The sequence below is a fragment of the Caretta caretta genome, chromosome 5 (assembly GCF_965140235.1).
Source record: "Caretta caretta isolate rCarCar2 chromosome 5, rCarCar1.hap1, whole genome shotgun sequence".
Taxonomy (NCBI): Eukaryota; Metazoa; Chordata; order Testudines; family Cheloniidae; genus Caretta; species Caretta caretta.
The window spans coordinates 71,186,723-71,203,484 of record NC_134210.1 but is presented as its reverse complement, the minus strand read 5'-3'; the positions used below and the strand labels follow the sequence as shown (position 1 = coordinate 71,203,484).

General features: G+C 36.1%; 1 protein-coding gene across 1 annotated transcript in view; it reads right to left on the bottom strand.

Moving 5' to 3' along the window:
• Window positions 1–5,231: 5,231 nt before the first annotated feature.
• Window positions 5,232–16,762, bottom strand: part of SLC25A46 (solute carrier family 25 member 46) — a 41,187-nt gene continuing 29,656 nt past the window's right edge. The window contains exon 8 of the mRNA XM_048849968.2: window positions 5,232–10,625. Coding sequence (XP_048705925.1) covers window positions 10,047–10,625 — 579 coding nt within the window. The 3' untranslated portion in view covers window positions 5,232–10,046. The remainder of the gene's footprint in view (window positions 10,626–16,762) is intronic.

Here is a 16,762-nt window from a genome sequence, read left to right as displayed (position 1 = left end):
TTTGAAATTAACATCCAAAAAATCATGTCCTGGAGTCTAAATGGGTTGGACCACTTTCAATCATGAATAAAATTTCACCTACTGTAGTGCAGATTAACAAGGGGGAAAAGGGAAAGTGGGTCCACACATCACAATTAAAGTTAAGGCCTAAAGATTAAATAATGTTCCCTTTCTTTTTCTTTTAGTTTATTTTACAGAGGGAAAGGAATGCCCAATTGCACTGGAGATTATCTTGTAAGGGCCTTGGATTTGGAGTGTGGATACGGTGCTACAATTTTTGTAATTTGTTTATTGCTTATGTTTGCTTTGCTTTGCATTGTGCTTAGTAGAAGAATTGTGTTGTGTGCGTTATATTTTATGAAGAAAAAGATAATACCGGAACTCAAGTGAAGATAGAAGAGGTTGTGTAAGTATTTAGAATAATATGGCTGGAAGCATCTGACATTAGTCCTGTGGAATAATGGCCATAGCATCAATACTGAGGAACCTTCTAATTCAAAAAGGGTGGAAATGTGTTTTTTGGCTTTTATGTTTTTTGAATATTTGGGGAAATTTAGGGGTACATGGATATACATATGGGAGCACCTCTAAGATGGAGGTATGGCTCAAAGGGGATAATACATTTGACTATTCGTGGGACAGAATGGGAAAATCTCTACCAAACAAAACCAGATGTAAAGAAAAACCTTTTGAGGTAAAATTTGAAATATGGTAGGAAGATGGCAAAAATGTGACATGGGAATATCTAAAGCCAAAAGATCTGGAAAAGCAATGGAGGTATTTGTACATACTAAGTGGGGGGGGGGGAGGGGGAAGTTCACCTAAGGTTTAGATTTAGTTATGATGAGAACAATCTGAATACGAATACTTTGAACTGTACCTTTTGGAGTCTGGGATTTGATGTAGGCATCCTAGATGTGACTAATGAACAAAAAGTGGCTAATATGCATGTGGGATGGAATGAGTCAGTGGCTCTTAAATTATGGGAATATGGTGTAATAACAAATCTTTCCATAATGAGAATGAGTTGCTTTAGGAAAATTAACGGGGGAATATATTTTCAGGGATATGGGCAATTTATGTTTACCAATCAGATACCAGTAAACAAGTTTCAACCAAGAATCATGGCAGACGAGTACCCATATAGAAGGGGTGAAGTAATCGAAGCCCCAACTATTGTGGATCAAACAATCAATCTGGTTGGAAGGAGCGCAAGTAAAAATAAGTGCACAACATCTGGAGTGTATGCCATATGCCTTGCCTCTATTACAAGCGTGGCAACAACCATGGGGAGATGGGACTATACGACATAAGAGGTATAGGGGAATATATCATACGTAGTATTGGTGCCGGAGCTGGAGTTTTAAACTCACATGATATTGAGACGTTACAAGGGAAAACGTCAGCTTTGGGTAAGATTTTAGGGGCTATACAGACACGTGACAAAATTTTAGTGCATTATCAGAACAAGGAATAAGAAGTGTGGAACTCCAATTGAAACAAGCCCAAGTCTTGAAAAGGTCTCTAAATATAAATCTATTTGGTATGTCTGAGATTGACAATAAAACTATACTAGCAATGCAGCGTGTACGGATGCAAATTTATGGGATAAAATCATAGAAAGAATGGTTAATCTGTTAAGTAATGGACAATGGCCTTTTGAATGGTTCAAAGATACTCATATATGGAGTCAACGAATTACAGGATGGAAGAAATATATGGAGTTCAATTGGGATCAAGCAACTCTGAGGGGAGAGTGGAAAGGCAGAATGCTGTTACATAACACAGGAAGCAAAGAAAAGCAGCAATGGCCTGGGTGTTGCCAAACACTATTAATGAAGAATTATGGCAAATAGAAATAAGTGGAACACAGTTGATTCAAGAAGGGGACAAATTAGTAGAATTAATGAAACATTGTGAAGAGTGGGGTGAAGCAAATGGGTGTGCCCACATCTAACTTGGTCCCTAGAGGGATGTCATTTGAACAATTTAAGCGGACAATGTACCATGCAATATTTAGCCTCTAATGGCACAAGTGTGTTTGATTTAGGCAATGGGTGTATTTGTGTGGTAACTACCGAAAAGCATGTATTTTGGGGAAGTCTGACAGAAAAAGCCCAATTGAGTCATGTAAATGTAATGTAACAGAGGTAATTATTAATGGAATTATTTACTAAGGTCCTCTATTTTTAAAAAAGGAAATTATTTGGGAACCAAAAGATGTGGACTGGTCCTTTGATTTGGGGATACATTGGGAACAAGGGAAAAAATTGATTGATGAAGGCAAAAGTATCAGGCAACATGCAAAAGATGGATCTGTGTGCTCAGTTGGGAAAAATAAACATTTTGATTCACAATGGTCAAATATTAAAATTGGGGAAAGAAGGAGAATTGGCAATTTGTCATTGGTATGATTTTTTAAAGGATGGCCTCCCAGTGTCACAGCTCTTCTAAATTTAATGCTACATCCTATTGTCATATTATTTGTTTTAATGATTTTGTTAATCTTTATTATGCTATGTTTATACTGCCAAACAAGAAAATGAAAAGAAGTTTTGGAGCAAGTGATCTATAAAATTGAATTGCTTGGAAAATTATAAAGTGATACATGATTAATACCATTAATTATTGTATAGAGGGGGGAATGCTGGGAGATCTCTCTCTCAATATATATTGTGATTCATATATTCATGTAATAGGTTATAGGTCACTGAGGCCTGGTATGAATGACACATGCTTGATATGAATACATGCATTGCAAGTTAGCAACTGAAGCAAGAATTTAAGGTCAAGAACTATTTGTGCAAAAAAAAGTTAAAAACAAAAAACGGAAAATCAGAAAAGGAAACACCACCAGCGGGACTGATAAAATAAGAATTGGAGGAAATGGCCCACCTATGATCATGGCGGCCTGCCTAGGATTATCTCTTTGGAATTGTGTGGGTAGAAGGTCTAGTAAAACAAGGCAAAGAACAGATGACGCAATGGAAAGGACTATAAATGGTTGCCTATGATTTCTGCAAATCGGAGAGTTGTTTATTGATCCAGAGTCCTGTGTGGCTATAGACGTGGTTTTCGCCGGCTTCCAGCATCTTATGGTCTTATTCTGATGGAAAGAATTTCGACTGGCCATTGGGACCATTCTGACCTTTGGATGCTGGTACAGTACATTTGGGGTGTGAATGTGGAGTAAGGTTTGTTTTGTAATCAATAAAGAGCATTTAGAGTATTATATACCAACATTATGTCTGGTATCTACTTGCTCCCCATCCCGTAGGGAGACCTTTGTTGTAGAGCTAACAGCTATTGCTTATCACTCTATTATCCTCTAGGTGTTTACAAATGGATTGTTTAGGAATTTGTTCCAGTATCTTTCCAGGTATTAAAGTTAGGCTGACTGGTTTATAAGGGCCCAGGAACGCTATCTTTTAAAAAGAGGAACAAACCTGTTCTTCATAGGCCATCCCAATCTTCATGTTGATACAAGTGGCTAGTAGAAGGGGAAATTGATGCGACTATCATTCAGATTATAGTGGAAAAACATATCAAAGAGGAAGGTTTGGCAACATTTCCAAAGGTGTCAGATTTTGGATTCATCTAATTTTCTCCAAAAGTCCCAAAATCAAAAATAAAGGAACATCATTTAGTAATTAACTGAAAGACTAGCAGTGCTGAGAAATGGAAATAACCCATTTAAAGTTACAAATAGATAGCTCTTGACACCAGAAGGGGTACATACTTTAGGCACAGTGATACTTATGTGGCATGGAGATGCTCTTTGCATGCCCATTCATATTTGTACCTGTTATGGTCTTGTTCAGAGATCCATTAATTTTGAAAATAAGGCGTTCCATGTAGAAATAAAATAAGTTTTCATAAATGTTGACAGACATTCCTCTCTTGACCCAGAGAAACAATTTGAAGAAAGGTTTCAGAGTAACAGCCGTGTTAGTCTGTATTCGCAAAAAGAAAAAAAAAAAAGAGTACTTGTGGCACCTTAGAGACTAAAGACTGAAGTTTGCTAATAGCAAAGGGCAACATCATACCACTATTTTTAAGCAGAACTTCCCCTGTATTAACGTGGGGAGTTCTACTTTAAAAAGATGACATAATATGGCACAAAGAATAATTAAGTACAGGGAATGTGATTCACCATCTATTTCAGAATAAAACCTAATTCTTACAGAAATTGACTCATGTGAAAGAGTCATTTACAGACCACAAAAGAATCTTGAAAAATTGCATAATTGTTGGAACACATTCCTAATTGCCACTGAGCCTAAAAACTTCGCACTTACATAAACCACAAATTTTCAAAAGTGGCTATTCTGGATGCTCATCTTCAGACACCTTAATGGGGTCTTATTTTTAGAGGGTTGGTCCTTGGCACTTTCTGAAAAATCAGACCCCTTGGAAGGGTCTCAAGTTGGGCACCTTGAAACACTAGTCATGTTTAAAAAAATACCACAGGCAATATTTTCAATCCATAATTCTGAAAGGACTTTACAAATCAAACAGCATATATTTTCACCTAAAAACAAAAACAGACTTTTTAAAATCATGGGATTTAGGTCTTGAATAAGCCCTTGAAGCTAAAATATGAAAATGTAGACTCTGACATGTTAGGGAGATGTCTGAAAAGTGGGTTTTCACAGAATCTATGTCCTGAGTTTTGACAAGAAGGTTATTTGACTGCGGAGAATTTGAACCAATCATCTCTTTCAGGGTTTGGTTAGATCTTCTGAAAAATAAGGAACACATACTTATATTACCCCCCTCATATGTTTAGATTACTGCAGATGTTCAGAGTCAGCATGATCCAGTGAACTGAGCCTGAAGCAAAGAACCAGGAAGATCCAAGTGTAAGTCTCTTTCTACCAGACACTCATTGTACAGGCTTTGGGAAGTCACCTGTAAATAGACACTCCATCGGGGGAAGGACAAAGTGTCCCAATTTAAGTCCTTTTTCTCAGAGCTTGCTTTCTTGTCAAAAACAAGATTGCAAAACCAGAGCAAATCAATTCTAAATGCTGGGTGTAGCCACCAGAGTCTTCTTCAGCTTCAGCCCACTCAGAGGGCACAGAACACACCTTATGGTAACCTCCTTTGCACCAGCTTCTCTTTTGTTTTTATAATGCTACCCTGATCAGCCATGTAACTTGCAGGATTATATACCCTCATACCATTCACTCACCTTGCATTTTGAGTTAAAAATCCACAGATCGTGATGCTATGATGCAGTAGGATACATTTATTATTACACAAATTTAACAGCAGTTCAGAGATAATTCTTTCACGAACCACACAAAGAATTTGCCTCTTGTATATGACCTATTAATGTATCACTCCTTCCAGTGGAGAATTGTCACCCTGCTAGGAGAATGGACTCAATGCTCTTTTATCTTGAATAAGTACTTGCCAACAGCTTTGTTATAGGTGTCTTGTAACATGCACTGTCTATGCTATCCCTCAGTAACATAATGAAATAACGTTACTAAAGCCAGGTTGTTGGGTTTTTCTATTTAAATTGAACATTTTAATATACTACCGCTTCCTGACACCTTCCTTGAAAAATGAATTTGGCTTGGCTTACACACTAGCCTTGTCAGAAACTAAAATCAGCTAGTAAGATCAACAGGCAGTGAGAAAACTGCGTTGAGTTTGTGGGATATGTAGCATGAAGCTGAAGGGATTAGTGTTGAACTGTTTTATTTAACATCTTCAATAGTGGTCAGGAAAAGATAAAGAGCATATTAAGTGTACTGGCACTACATGGGTGGGTGTCAAGCACCCACTTAATCAGAGGAAAATAGATGCAGACAGGTATCTATAGGTCAGATATACAGGAAGAAAGTCAAATCAGATTAAATATGGTAAATTACAAGTGAACATATTCTGGGACGAACACAAAATACAACCAGGAAGATCATCTTCCCATCCACCCTCTCCCCCTTGGAATTCATGCATCTCTCTTGGACTGCTACAGCTCTGTATTTTGATCCCAGGAGATTACTTCCAAAGTTAAACCAACAAAAGCTAAGTAGAAAACATTGCCACCACCACTGTAGGTGCTGGGGTTACTAGAATGCATGGCGTAACATCTGCAAACAACTTTATTAAATATATTTTGACATGTAGAGAGGACCTTTTCAGAACAATGGATGTCCTTCATTATGAACAAAAATGACAAATTAATTTCATTGGCATGTACTCGTCTGGATATTACTCTTGGGAAGTTGGAAAGGATTCAGAAAAAAACCCTATAGTGAGTAAGGGTCTGCAAAACATGCCCTTATATTAAGAGGCTAAAGAAGCACAATGTATTTTGTTTATTGAAGAGAAAGTTAAGAGGTAGCTATCACAGTCTATAGGTACCTACTAGGGAACAGATTTCTGCTGACAGTGAGCTTTTTAAATTTCGTAAACAAAGGCATACCAAGATCCAATAGTTGAAAACTGAAGCTAGACAATTTCAGACTAAAAGCAAGGTGCATACTGCCAGTGGGGGTTATTGAATTTACCTAAGGATGTGGTGGATTCTGTCACTTGAATTATTTAAGTCAAGATTAGATATCTTGCTAAAAGTTATACTTCAGCATAACTAAAAATTATGGGTATTGATACAGAAATAACTTGGTGATAATACTGTATGGCCCACATGCGCAATTCAACCTAGACGATCATAATGGTCCCTTATTGTCCTTAAAATCCATGAAAGAATTTCTTCACCAACACCTTGTCAATAACCTTACCCAAAAATGGGCAGGTTAGAGATAGTATATCTACTATCCTATAGACAACAATTCATTGACATGAGAATCATATACAAAGCCTTTTATACTAGTTTTGATGATATTTCCTTGAAATTGGCATTTGTCTTTAAAGTGATTGAAAGGAAAGTGATGTGAATAACCAGAATTAATAAAATTACAGCATGTGAAAGATCGGAATGATGAGTTTGTAATGGAAAACTGAGAGGAAAATTGGTTGGATTTACCCAACACCCTTCTAATCTCATTTTCTGTTGCAGTCGAAAAGATTGAACAGTTCCTAGATAACTTGAAATGATATCATTGGAGAAGACATCAACAGACAGGGTTTTAAGCTAATCACGTCTGAAATTTAAGAACTGCTGCCCACTCACAAAAATTAAGATTAGTTTTATGTCTAAAATTGGAGAAACAGGACTAACAAAGCCAAGTAAGCAAATAATCTAATAATTATGATAATTAAAAGCTAAAATGACTTTTCCCACTCAGCCCCGCACATGCTGAATCTGAAATGGCTGGCATGAACACAAATGGTGACTTTAGAGATGCCAGTGAGAAAGGGTTAAAAAGATTTTCTAGGGGTAAAACAGTTTACAGAAATACACGTGGAGACCTAACATTTTCACCCTAAATGATGAAAAGATGACAAAGTAAATGTGAAGTATTCTGAGAGCAAGTTAACTTCCACATTACAAGGCAATCGCTGTATAGTTTACAATGCTCTTTGAAATCAATGTGCCACAGAGAATTACAACAGCTGAGGATTTGGCTCAATGGCAAGAATTGTGGGTCTGTGTGCAAGTCACTCAAAGTTGGCAATGAAGGCAAAAATGAGAATTTGACACTGGAGTCAGTTCTAAACTATGCATATATTTTGTGAGGGGAAGTAACCTGTGAGCTCAGACTACTTCATGCTTCCTTTGTTACCTCTCAGTGTGTGACAAACAACAGACGTGTATATTTTTTGTTAGTTTTACTCCTAGAAAAGTATTCTAACCCTTTCTGAAGGAGACAAGTCATCATTTGTGTTCTTACCAGCTATGCAAATACAATATTGAGGGCTGGTTGGTGAAAATAATTTAAATGTATAATTATCACAATTATTGGATTAATTTACTTCAATACAGCTTTTGGGTACTCAGCACCTTTGAAAGTCAGGATATTTTTATTTAGGTACCTAAATATGGATTTGAGACTTTAGTTCTTTATCTTTTAATATATATTGGCCAATCTTTGCTGATACGCATTTTAAAAAGATGTCAGTAATTCACAAAGAATGGAATGTTTGAGCAGTGTTGCTGTCTTGAGTTTTATTGAGATTTCTCAATTCATAGAATACTTTTAAAAAAGGAACCTTGAAATGTTAAAGCACTTTAAAAAGACATTTTATATATATATATATATATGGAAAGCCTACAAGACAGTGCTCTGAGTTATGTACTACATTTTAGGTATCTCTTTGATAAATTATTTTTTCAAAATAGTTACACTGCATTTCTATTTTATCTGATTGCTCCCATTTTACACACTAAACTTGCAGAAAAACAATATTCAGAATAAAGTCTCAGGTCCCAAGTTTACTATACTTTCCATTTTAACACTTATGTGCTTAAAGTACATGAAAATAAGTTTAATTGTAAACAAAGCCAAATTATTTTCAAAATATGTCAATTCATAAGTCATTGCAATTGAGTCAAAGCTGTTCATAGTTTTGCCATGACTACTTTCCATAAATAAAAACTACTGTACATTTTAAGATTGATCAATTAAATACACATCAATTTACCATATTCACACAGATATACAAAGACATCTACCACAAAAGTTAATTTATAAGAAAGGCAACAACCTTTCATATTGTTTAAAAGTGATTTTCTTTTAACATGCTCATCTGGTTTACTTGTTAAAACATCTCTTTTTAAACATCTCCATGAAATCTATTTTGGAAACCAAGCAGCAAATTAACAATTCAGAACGATCAAAACTTTTTCAAGACTGAAAATCTTGGTTTAGACGTTGGGGGAAGGGAGGAAGAAAAATAAATTTCAGTAGTCAAACATTACATATTAATTGTGAAAACTGAATATTGCCCATCAAACATTTAATCCACCAAACACATTTTTAAGCAAGGACTTCAGTGCAAAATCATAAGTGGAGGCTGTCTTAAGTAGACTGCTGCTCTATGGAAGACAAAGGACCCTGAAGACCAAATCATTATGTTTGCATCTCTGTCCCGGGATTGTAATCTAACAGAAGAGTAACTATAGAAAATAAAGACCAGTTAATCTTTTTATGCTTTCAGAGTATTATTTGAACATGGGTACTAAATCACATCTCATGATTATTCTTTTATGCAAAAATACCTTAGAAAACAAATATCTCAGATTGTGGTTATGGTTGGAAATCTGACTTTAAAAATGGCATATATGAAAAAAGTCAGCTAATTATATACATATTTATTTGATTCAAGCCATACATTTTAGCCACTATTTACCCGGTAACACTCACAGAACTGTAGAAGAGAGCTAACTAGTGTATTCTAGTTCACCTTGCACACACCAAGATGACAAAGTTCTTATTACAAAATAATTTGCTATGGGTGATGTACAAAGCATAAAACATTTAATTTATTTTTTCTGCTAGATGTACGTTGCAGCACTGAAAGTCTTGTTTGTAGCTGTAAACTGAGAAAACAATGTGGAAAAAAAATATGGAAGAACAAGATTTTTTTAGTTATCATTCTGACCTAACCACATTAACAGTAAAGGTTAAAACAAGTTTTTGAAAGACCATTAAATCTTCAGATATTTTGTATACAAGTTCTGAATCCAAACCCCTTTATTTATCAGAAGAAATTCATTGCCAAAGATGATAAAGACTATTTGCCCTTTAGTCATATAGCATATGTGAACAGTGCCATTGGAAATGTCATTTTCCATGTCAGTCTACAAGTAGACGCAAAGGTTATCTATATGGAAATGATATAAATCATATACATCCTCTATATGAATTTGCCCATTTTAAATTATGATTCTCTTCCACATAATATTTCACATTTCAAGATATTCAAATTCTAGCAATAATCCTTGTTTTAATTTTATGGAATAGTTCTTAAAAAGGACATTTTGGAATTCAAGTTCCAGTTTTTAAATGAACACTTCAGATTGCAAAAAGAGAAACCACTACTACAGATTCTCATTTTCCTATCCATCTCTTTTTACCATAATTAAGTGACCAGATCATGTCCCCGATGATAATCAATATACGAATGTACTTTTAAGCAACATTTTGAAGCAGTGTGGAGTAAATAATTTTAGTGAACTGTAAAACAGCCACATGCAGTGTATACTGTACAACAACAGCTCCAAACCCTTTATAAAAACCCAGCATTCCTTCTTCCCGCTTTATAGTATTGATGCAGTCTCTCATTCCCTCATACTGAGTATTGATTGGAAGCACTTCATAGCCGAGATCTGTATTGTCAATTATTGTGCGTGTTCCCTGAATATGAAGGCGGTGTAAAACGGTCTCCAGTGGGTAAATCATGACATCAGCACAAAGGCTGGCAGCAAAGCTAGCTATAAGTTCTGGAAAATAAGCATCCAACATACTCTGCACAGAATTGGAACCCTCTGTAGGAAGGCTCTGGGAATTCTCCCTTTTTATGACAAGCAGAACAAACTTCTGGACGATGGAACTGATGATGTAATGAAGAACTCCATGTAGAACAGTGGGAAAGGTCAAGGCCATAAGGGGGAGGAGCCGTTTGCTATGGGGCACTCCCATGCCAATCACTCTGCCAATCCCTTCTTTCACACAATCCAAAATACCAGGATTATCTCGAATGATTTCACTCTACAACCAAAATGAAATAGTTACAATTAATATCTGCCTGGCTTGTTTGGGAAATAGTGTAGACACAGACAGTAATCAAAGCAGTATTTTTTCACCTTTCAAGGACAGTTAAATATAAATATAAGAATCATACTGGACCAAAGGTCCATCTAGCCCAGTATGCTGTCTTCCGACAGTGGCCAAGGCCAGGTGCCCCAGAGGGAATGCACAGAACAGTAATCAAGTGATCCATTCCCCATCGTCCATTCCAAGCTTCTGGCAAACAGAGGCTAGGGACACCATCCCTGCCCATTCTGGCTAATAGGTATTGAGGGACCTATCCTCCATGAACTTGAGTAGTTCTTTTTTGAACCCTGTTATAGTCTGGGCCTTCACAAAATACTCTGGCAAAGAGTTCCACAGACTGACTGTGTGCTGTGTGAAGAAATACTTTCTTTTGTTTGTTTTAAACCTGCCGCCTATTAATTTCATTTGGTGATCCCTAGTTCTTATGTTATGAGGAGGAGTAAATAACATTTCCTTATTTACTTTCTCCATACAAGTCATGATTTTATAGACCTCTATCATATCCCCCCCTTAGTCGTCTCTTTTCCAAGCTGACAATTCCCAGTTTTACTACTCTCTCCTCATATGGCAGCCATTCTGTTTGCTTTTTTGACTGCTGCTGCACATGGAGTGGATTGGATACTTGCATATACATAATGATACCACAACAGTGATTTACTGAATTGGATCAAATCTGCATATTACAGAATGTAAACTCATTTTTAAATAAAAAAAATCCTACAAAAATATCAATTTACAATTACCTGTTTTGTCTCTAAGTACTTTAACCCATCAAAACTAAGAGTATGTACAGTAGTCAGTGTATTCAGAAAGGGTGGTATTTCATAGCACAGAATCCTAGAAACATTTAACTACATGAAAACAAGGATATTCTATTAAAAAACTTGAAAGGACAAATCCAATTTATTTGGAATTTCTTTACTTTTCAGATTAAAATGTGCGTCTTTACTATATCATCTATTTTTTATTTGTACGAGTTAAAAATGAAGAGCAAATCCAGACATAATTTTAACTACAAAAATTCAGATAAGTGAGTCTAAAGATTCAGGAGAGGTTATGGTAAGGGTAACAGACTCATAATTGTGTATGTGGTGTCTTTCATTCAATTCTTGATGCCTAAAATAGTGCTCTCTTTACCCATGCTGCCATCCATAAAAACCGCAAGGGTCATTTTAAGTTATTATTTTCATATTTATTTATTCATATTTTTGTCACATCCTATTATATCCCTAGGTAGTCCTGATAAGCCAAAAGCACTGGCTCCATTCTGATTACATGTAGTACTTTATACCATACTAAGCCCAATCTTAGAACCTTCATAACCTTTTTTGTAAATCTCATTACACTGCCTACCCACCAGAAAATTAAAAACAAAGGGGAGGTTGATTGTGCGAGTATACCTGTACACCAGAATACATTTAGGGTAATTTGTCAAATATTGTCTACCAACCTTGATGTATTGTATTTAGCTTTAAGTATACTATAATATAGGTTTTTAAAATTAAATGATTTTCATGGATCTTTTATACAAGATCTTTCAATAAACAGCACCACACAGATTTTGGTACATTTTTTCTTTTATCTTCCCATCCTTCTCAAATGTAAAATAATGTTATCTTGCTGTACATAATCATGGAGGTTTTTGGTATATTTAGTTTCTTCCTCCAAACATACACTTTGTATGCACAATAGTGACAAATAATCCAAGGTATGCATGGTTTTACTCTAGCAACATTTTGAAAACTGAAACATTTAAGATTAGCTTAAGGGATAATTTAATTGCAAAAAACAATGCTGACATATAAAACAGACTTTTATAAAACGTTATATGTTGCCTATGAGTCAGACTCTCTCATAGTGCTTCACAGTTATGCTAAGAAGAGAAAAAACACCAACTTGTAGAATTATCAGAGAAAATAAGAATTAAGTAAGAAAAATATTTTTACCTATCTACTAACCAGAAGTACCAGACACTTGAGCTAGCAAAATACCATGTACCCACCAAAAAGACATAAGGAAATAACAGATGTTTGATTAGGGGGTTGGGAATTTATAAAATAAGGAAAATACTAAAAATAAGATATATCTCTCTATGAAAAAGGAAGTAATGAGAATGAAACTGTAAATAATTCTAGTATAAGTGTATCAGCTTTTAAGCAAATAATGTAACCAGACAACATACAAATCAAACTGGCATGGGCTGCAGGAGTGGTTCTATAGATCTGGGTAAAGAATATATTTGTTATGAACGAACAATTGCTTAATAACCTCACTCAAGATGAATTATCGGAGTTTCATTACTGTGTAAATTCAAACCTGTGAAAATATAATTATTAGTAACAGCGAATTAACAAATTTAGAAGTTTGCATTTAAAACAGATGATTGGTTTACAGACCGTTGTGACCTAGGTAATCTAGACGAGGTAGTATTTAAAATACATGAAAAAACTTGTATGACTCAATATGGCATTATACCTGCCTGTTGTACTCTCTTTTCTGAAAACTTGCAAAAATTAAAATGTTAAAAATTTTAAATTGAGTATTTTCTGCAGGAGGTAGATGTAGTATGTAAGCAAGCACTGCCTAGTAGTTCTGATACTAAATTTAAAACATCATAGAACACACATGCACAATTCATTAGAATTTTATGTTGTGAAAAGTGCAAATACCATTTTTTCCTTTATTTGTAAAGCAAGGAAAACAGGATACTAAAATGAAAAGTATCTGCTATAATAGCAAGATAAGCACAATGGAGACATCTAGGATAAATAAACTACAAAGGAAAATTTCAAGTTATCAGCAAAGGCTTTGTTTTAATAAACAGTTGAAATAGCTTCCTTTTAATCTCTTACAATGGAAATTTTACATTTCTTAAAAGGAATATTAGACACTTCATCTAAAAAGAATCAAAACATTGTTCATTTTTAAGGCTATGATTTAGTCACAGAGGTCGTGGAAGTCATGGAAGCCACCATGCAGCTTCCCTGCTGCAGACAGTGGGGGCACCCACAGATCCCCATTTTGTCACAGGTATTTTTAGTAAAAGTCAGAGACAGGTCACAGCTTCCGTGACTTTCTCTTTATTGTCCGTGACCTGTCCCTGACTTTTACTAAAAATACCTGTGACAAAATCTTAGCCTTCATTTCGTCATACAAAATTGACTCTAGTGCTTCAAAACTACAAATTTAATTTTATATGTCAAGTGTGCCACCATGTGGTTTAAAATGGAAAAGACCAAAAAGTGTTAAGATGACAAGAAATGTCTCCAATTCAGGTTATCCATCTTTAAGACATGCAAGTACAGCCATTTTATGTGCAGAACTATAGTGAAGATAACACGTGAGCAGCAGGATTCTTGCAAGAATGCTTGCTGTGTAAAAAACAAATACTCAAAAAATAGTATTAAAAGTTATCAGTAGCAAGATATAGAACCTTAAATACTCAACAATTCTCAGCTGCCACTAATATACCTCTTCTAAAGAGCCATACCAAAGGGGAGCTCATGTTAATGGCTTTTGTCAGGACACACCCCAACTCTTCTTGATTCAGAGTAAAAAACTGAAAAGTTCATTATTGTTTCAGTGTTACTACTCATAGGAAAACTAGCTTACATTAATGTTTCCAGTAACAAGGGCAAAAATTTTACATATTGTGTGTTAAGGGACTATGCTCTGAAATACTCAGATACACATAGTTAAGTAGGCTGAGTATCATCAATAAACTTGCAGATAAACTTGATCCCAACTCCTGACAAAAATCCCACTGAAATAAACTAAAGGTAATTCATATCAGAGTATTAATTATCCTTTAAAAGTACCATAATACACAATGTGCCTACAATGCTCACAGTTAATGATGTGCAAGTTTCACCCTTCCTTGTGATGCTCACTGAAAATAAACCCCACCTCTGAATGACAAGAGTTTTAATGATGAAAGGTGCCGGTATGGACAGAGCTCTCTCCTGGTGACAAAGAGTAGCTACATTGTGCACCTTACAACGGCGCAGCTGTTGCATCACAGCCGCACCATTGTAAGGTAAGCTGTGTAGACATAGCCCAAGATAGGGTTCAGACGTGACACAGACATATCCCACACTGTCACAGTCCTGTCTTTGGAATCCATCAATGCCAGTCCCAAATTAACCAGAGGAACTAAAAGCATGAGTATTCCACGAGGAACTGACATCACTCCTCTACAACGTTCTCTAGCTCAAGGGAAGAAAACCAAGAGCTGGGAGTTAAAACTACTTCTCTTATGTGGCAGACCATCCATTGCTGTTGTGCAAAGGAATCTCTGAGATGCCTGTCCGTCTTAAACATATGTAAAAAATACACGGAAATATTAACTATAGGTGTCTTTATAATGCAAACTATAGTTAAGATTAGGTTGGATTGTAAATTAAAATCTCCCTTTTGCTGTTGCTCATAACTATAAAAATTGTTTAGACTGAAATTTCTATGTCTGATTTTAAAGCTTAGACATGAACTTAAGTTGAGAAAAATCCCAGCAGCCATATAAATTATGAAAGCATAAAAAATTTAGAGAAATTCTGATAAATTTTGTGCTTGACATTTTAAACTAAAAACTTCACATGTGGCTGGTTACATAGACCTTACTGTGATTTATATTTCGAACCAAGTTTACAGAAAATTGTTATAAAGATTATCAAATGTTGCCAAACTGTGGCTTTGGTGAACTGTAAGTAGGGCAGAGTTTCAAAGATGATTACCTTCCACTCCAAATTGTTTTGCCACTAATCCCCAGGATTTCAGTTTTGGAAAGCAGAGAAAGCAATAGCATTCCAGGTGAACATAAATGCTACGATGTGGCCGCAGGAGGAGGAGCTGTCTTGGAAATAGTCATGTCCTACTATGCCTTTATGTGTTTTAGAGAGAATCATTTATGCCTTGATATATACCAAGGGACCAAGCCAGTGCACAAGAACTTGCAGCCAGGTATTGTATGCTTGCAATGGGCTGCCTTGCTCCTAAGACAGGAGCAGCATTTGGCACTAGCTAAAGCTTTCAAATGGTCTTCAAGAACAGATCTAAGTAAAACGCATTACAATAGTCCAGACTGGAAGTGACAGAGACATGAATAACTATGGTGAAGTTCATATCTGAAAGGAACAACTAGAGGCTAGCTGAAGATATTCCTGAGTCACTGCTGTCATCTGGGAGTCCAAGAGCACCAATGGGTCTAGAAAGGCCAAAACGGAGTCATTGTAAGACTGACTCTGCAAAACACTTTCTCCCTTGGCCTGACTGTTCTAATTTTTTATCTTCATAGTGCACCGTGAGGCTCATTCATTTTGGTTGAGGGAAGGTATTTTAAGGGATGTCTGATGGCTGGGAAAGTGTTTCCTGAGTAATTTAAAATTTGTGAATTGGGTTTGCTGGGCAAATCTTACTTGCATTTCTAATATATTTATTTATTTATTTAAAGGTTACTAGCACCTAGGTCCACTGGAGAGGTATTTTAAGGAACTTGAAGAAAAGGGCCTCCGAGGAGCAGTCCTGGAATTGGGTAAGATAGTAGCCTTGGAGAAGGGTCCTTGGAACTCCCTACACCTCTAGAGGGAAGAGGGTTGGAGAAACAGCCAAAGAGGCTAGAGTTCACATTTTGCATTGAATAACCTAAGATGACCTCAGGAGAGAAGAACCACTTTTTCCCAGACAGAGAGATGGAGCTGCCCAGCTAAGAGGAGGGGAAAAAGAGTGTGTGTGTTAATTTGTCTTGTGTCAGCCCTGAGAAGGGGGTTTTGTTGCCTGATCCTGGTCTCACCGGGGTCTTCTGGGACTGGGCACTGCAGAGGGAGACTGACCCTTGATATAGAGTAAAGGTTATTAGCATTTCAAGAAGCACCATTAGTAATTAGCTTGGATTCCTATCCGCTTCTTTGAAACAATAAATCTCACTTGTTAGAGGGATTTTTTGTGTGTGTGTGTGTGTGTGTGTGTAAATACTGGGCTAAAAGGGTAGACTGAGCTCACAGATATCTATTAATGATATATAGGCCAATACCCTACATCTTGGTAAGTACTTGGTCTACTGTGTCAATGAATGAAGC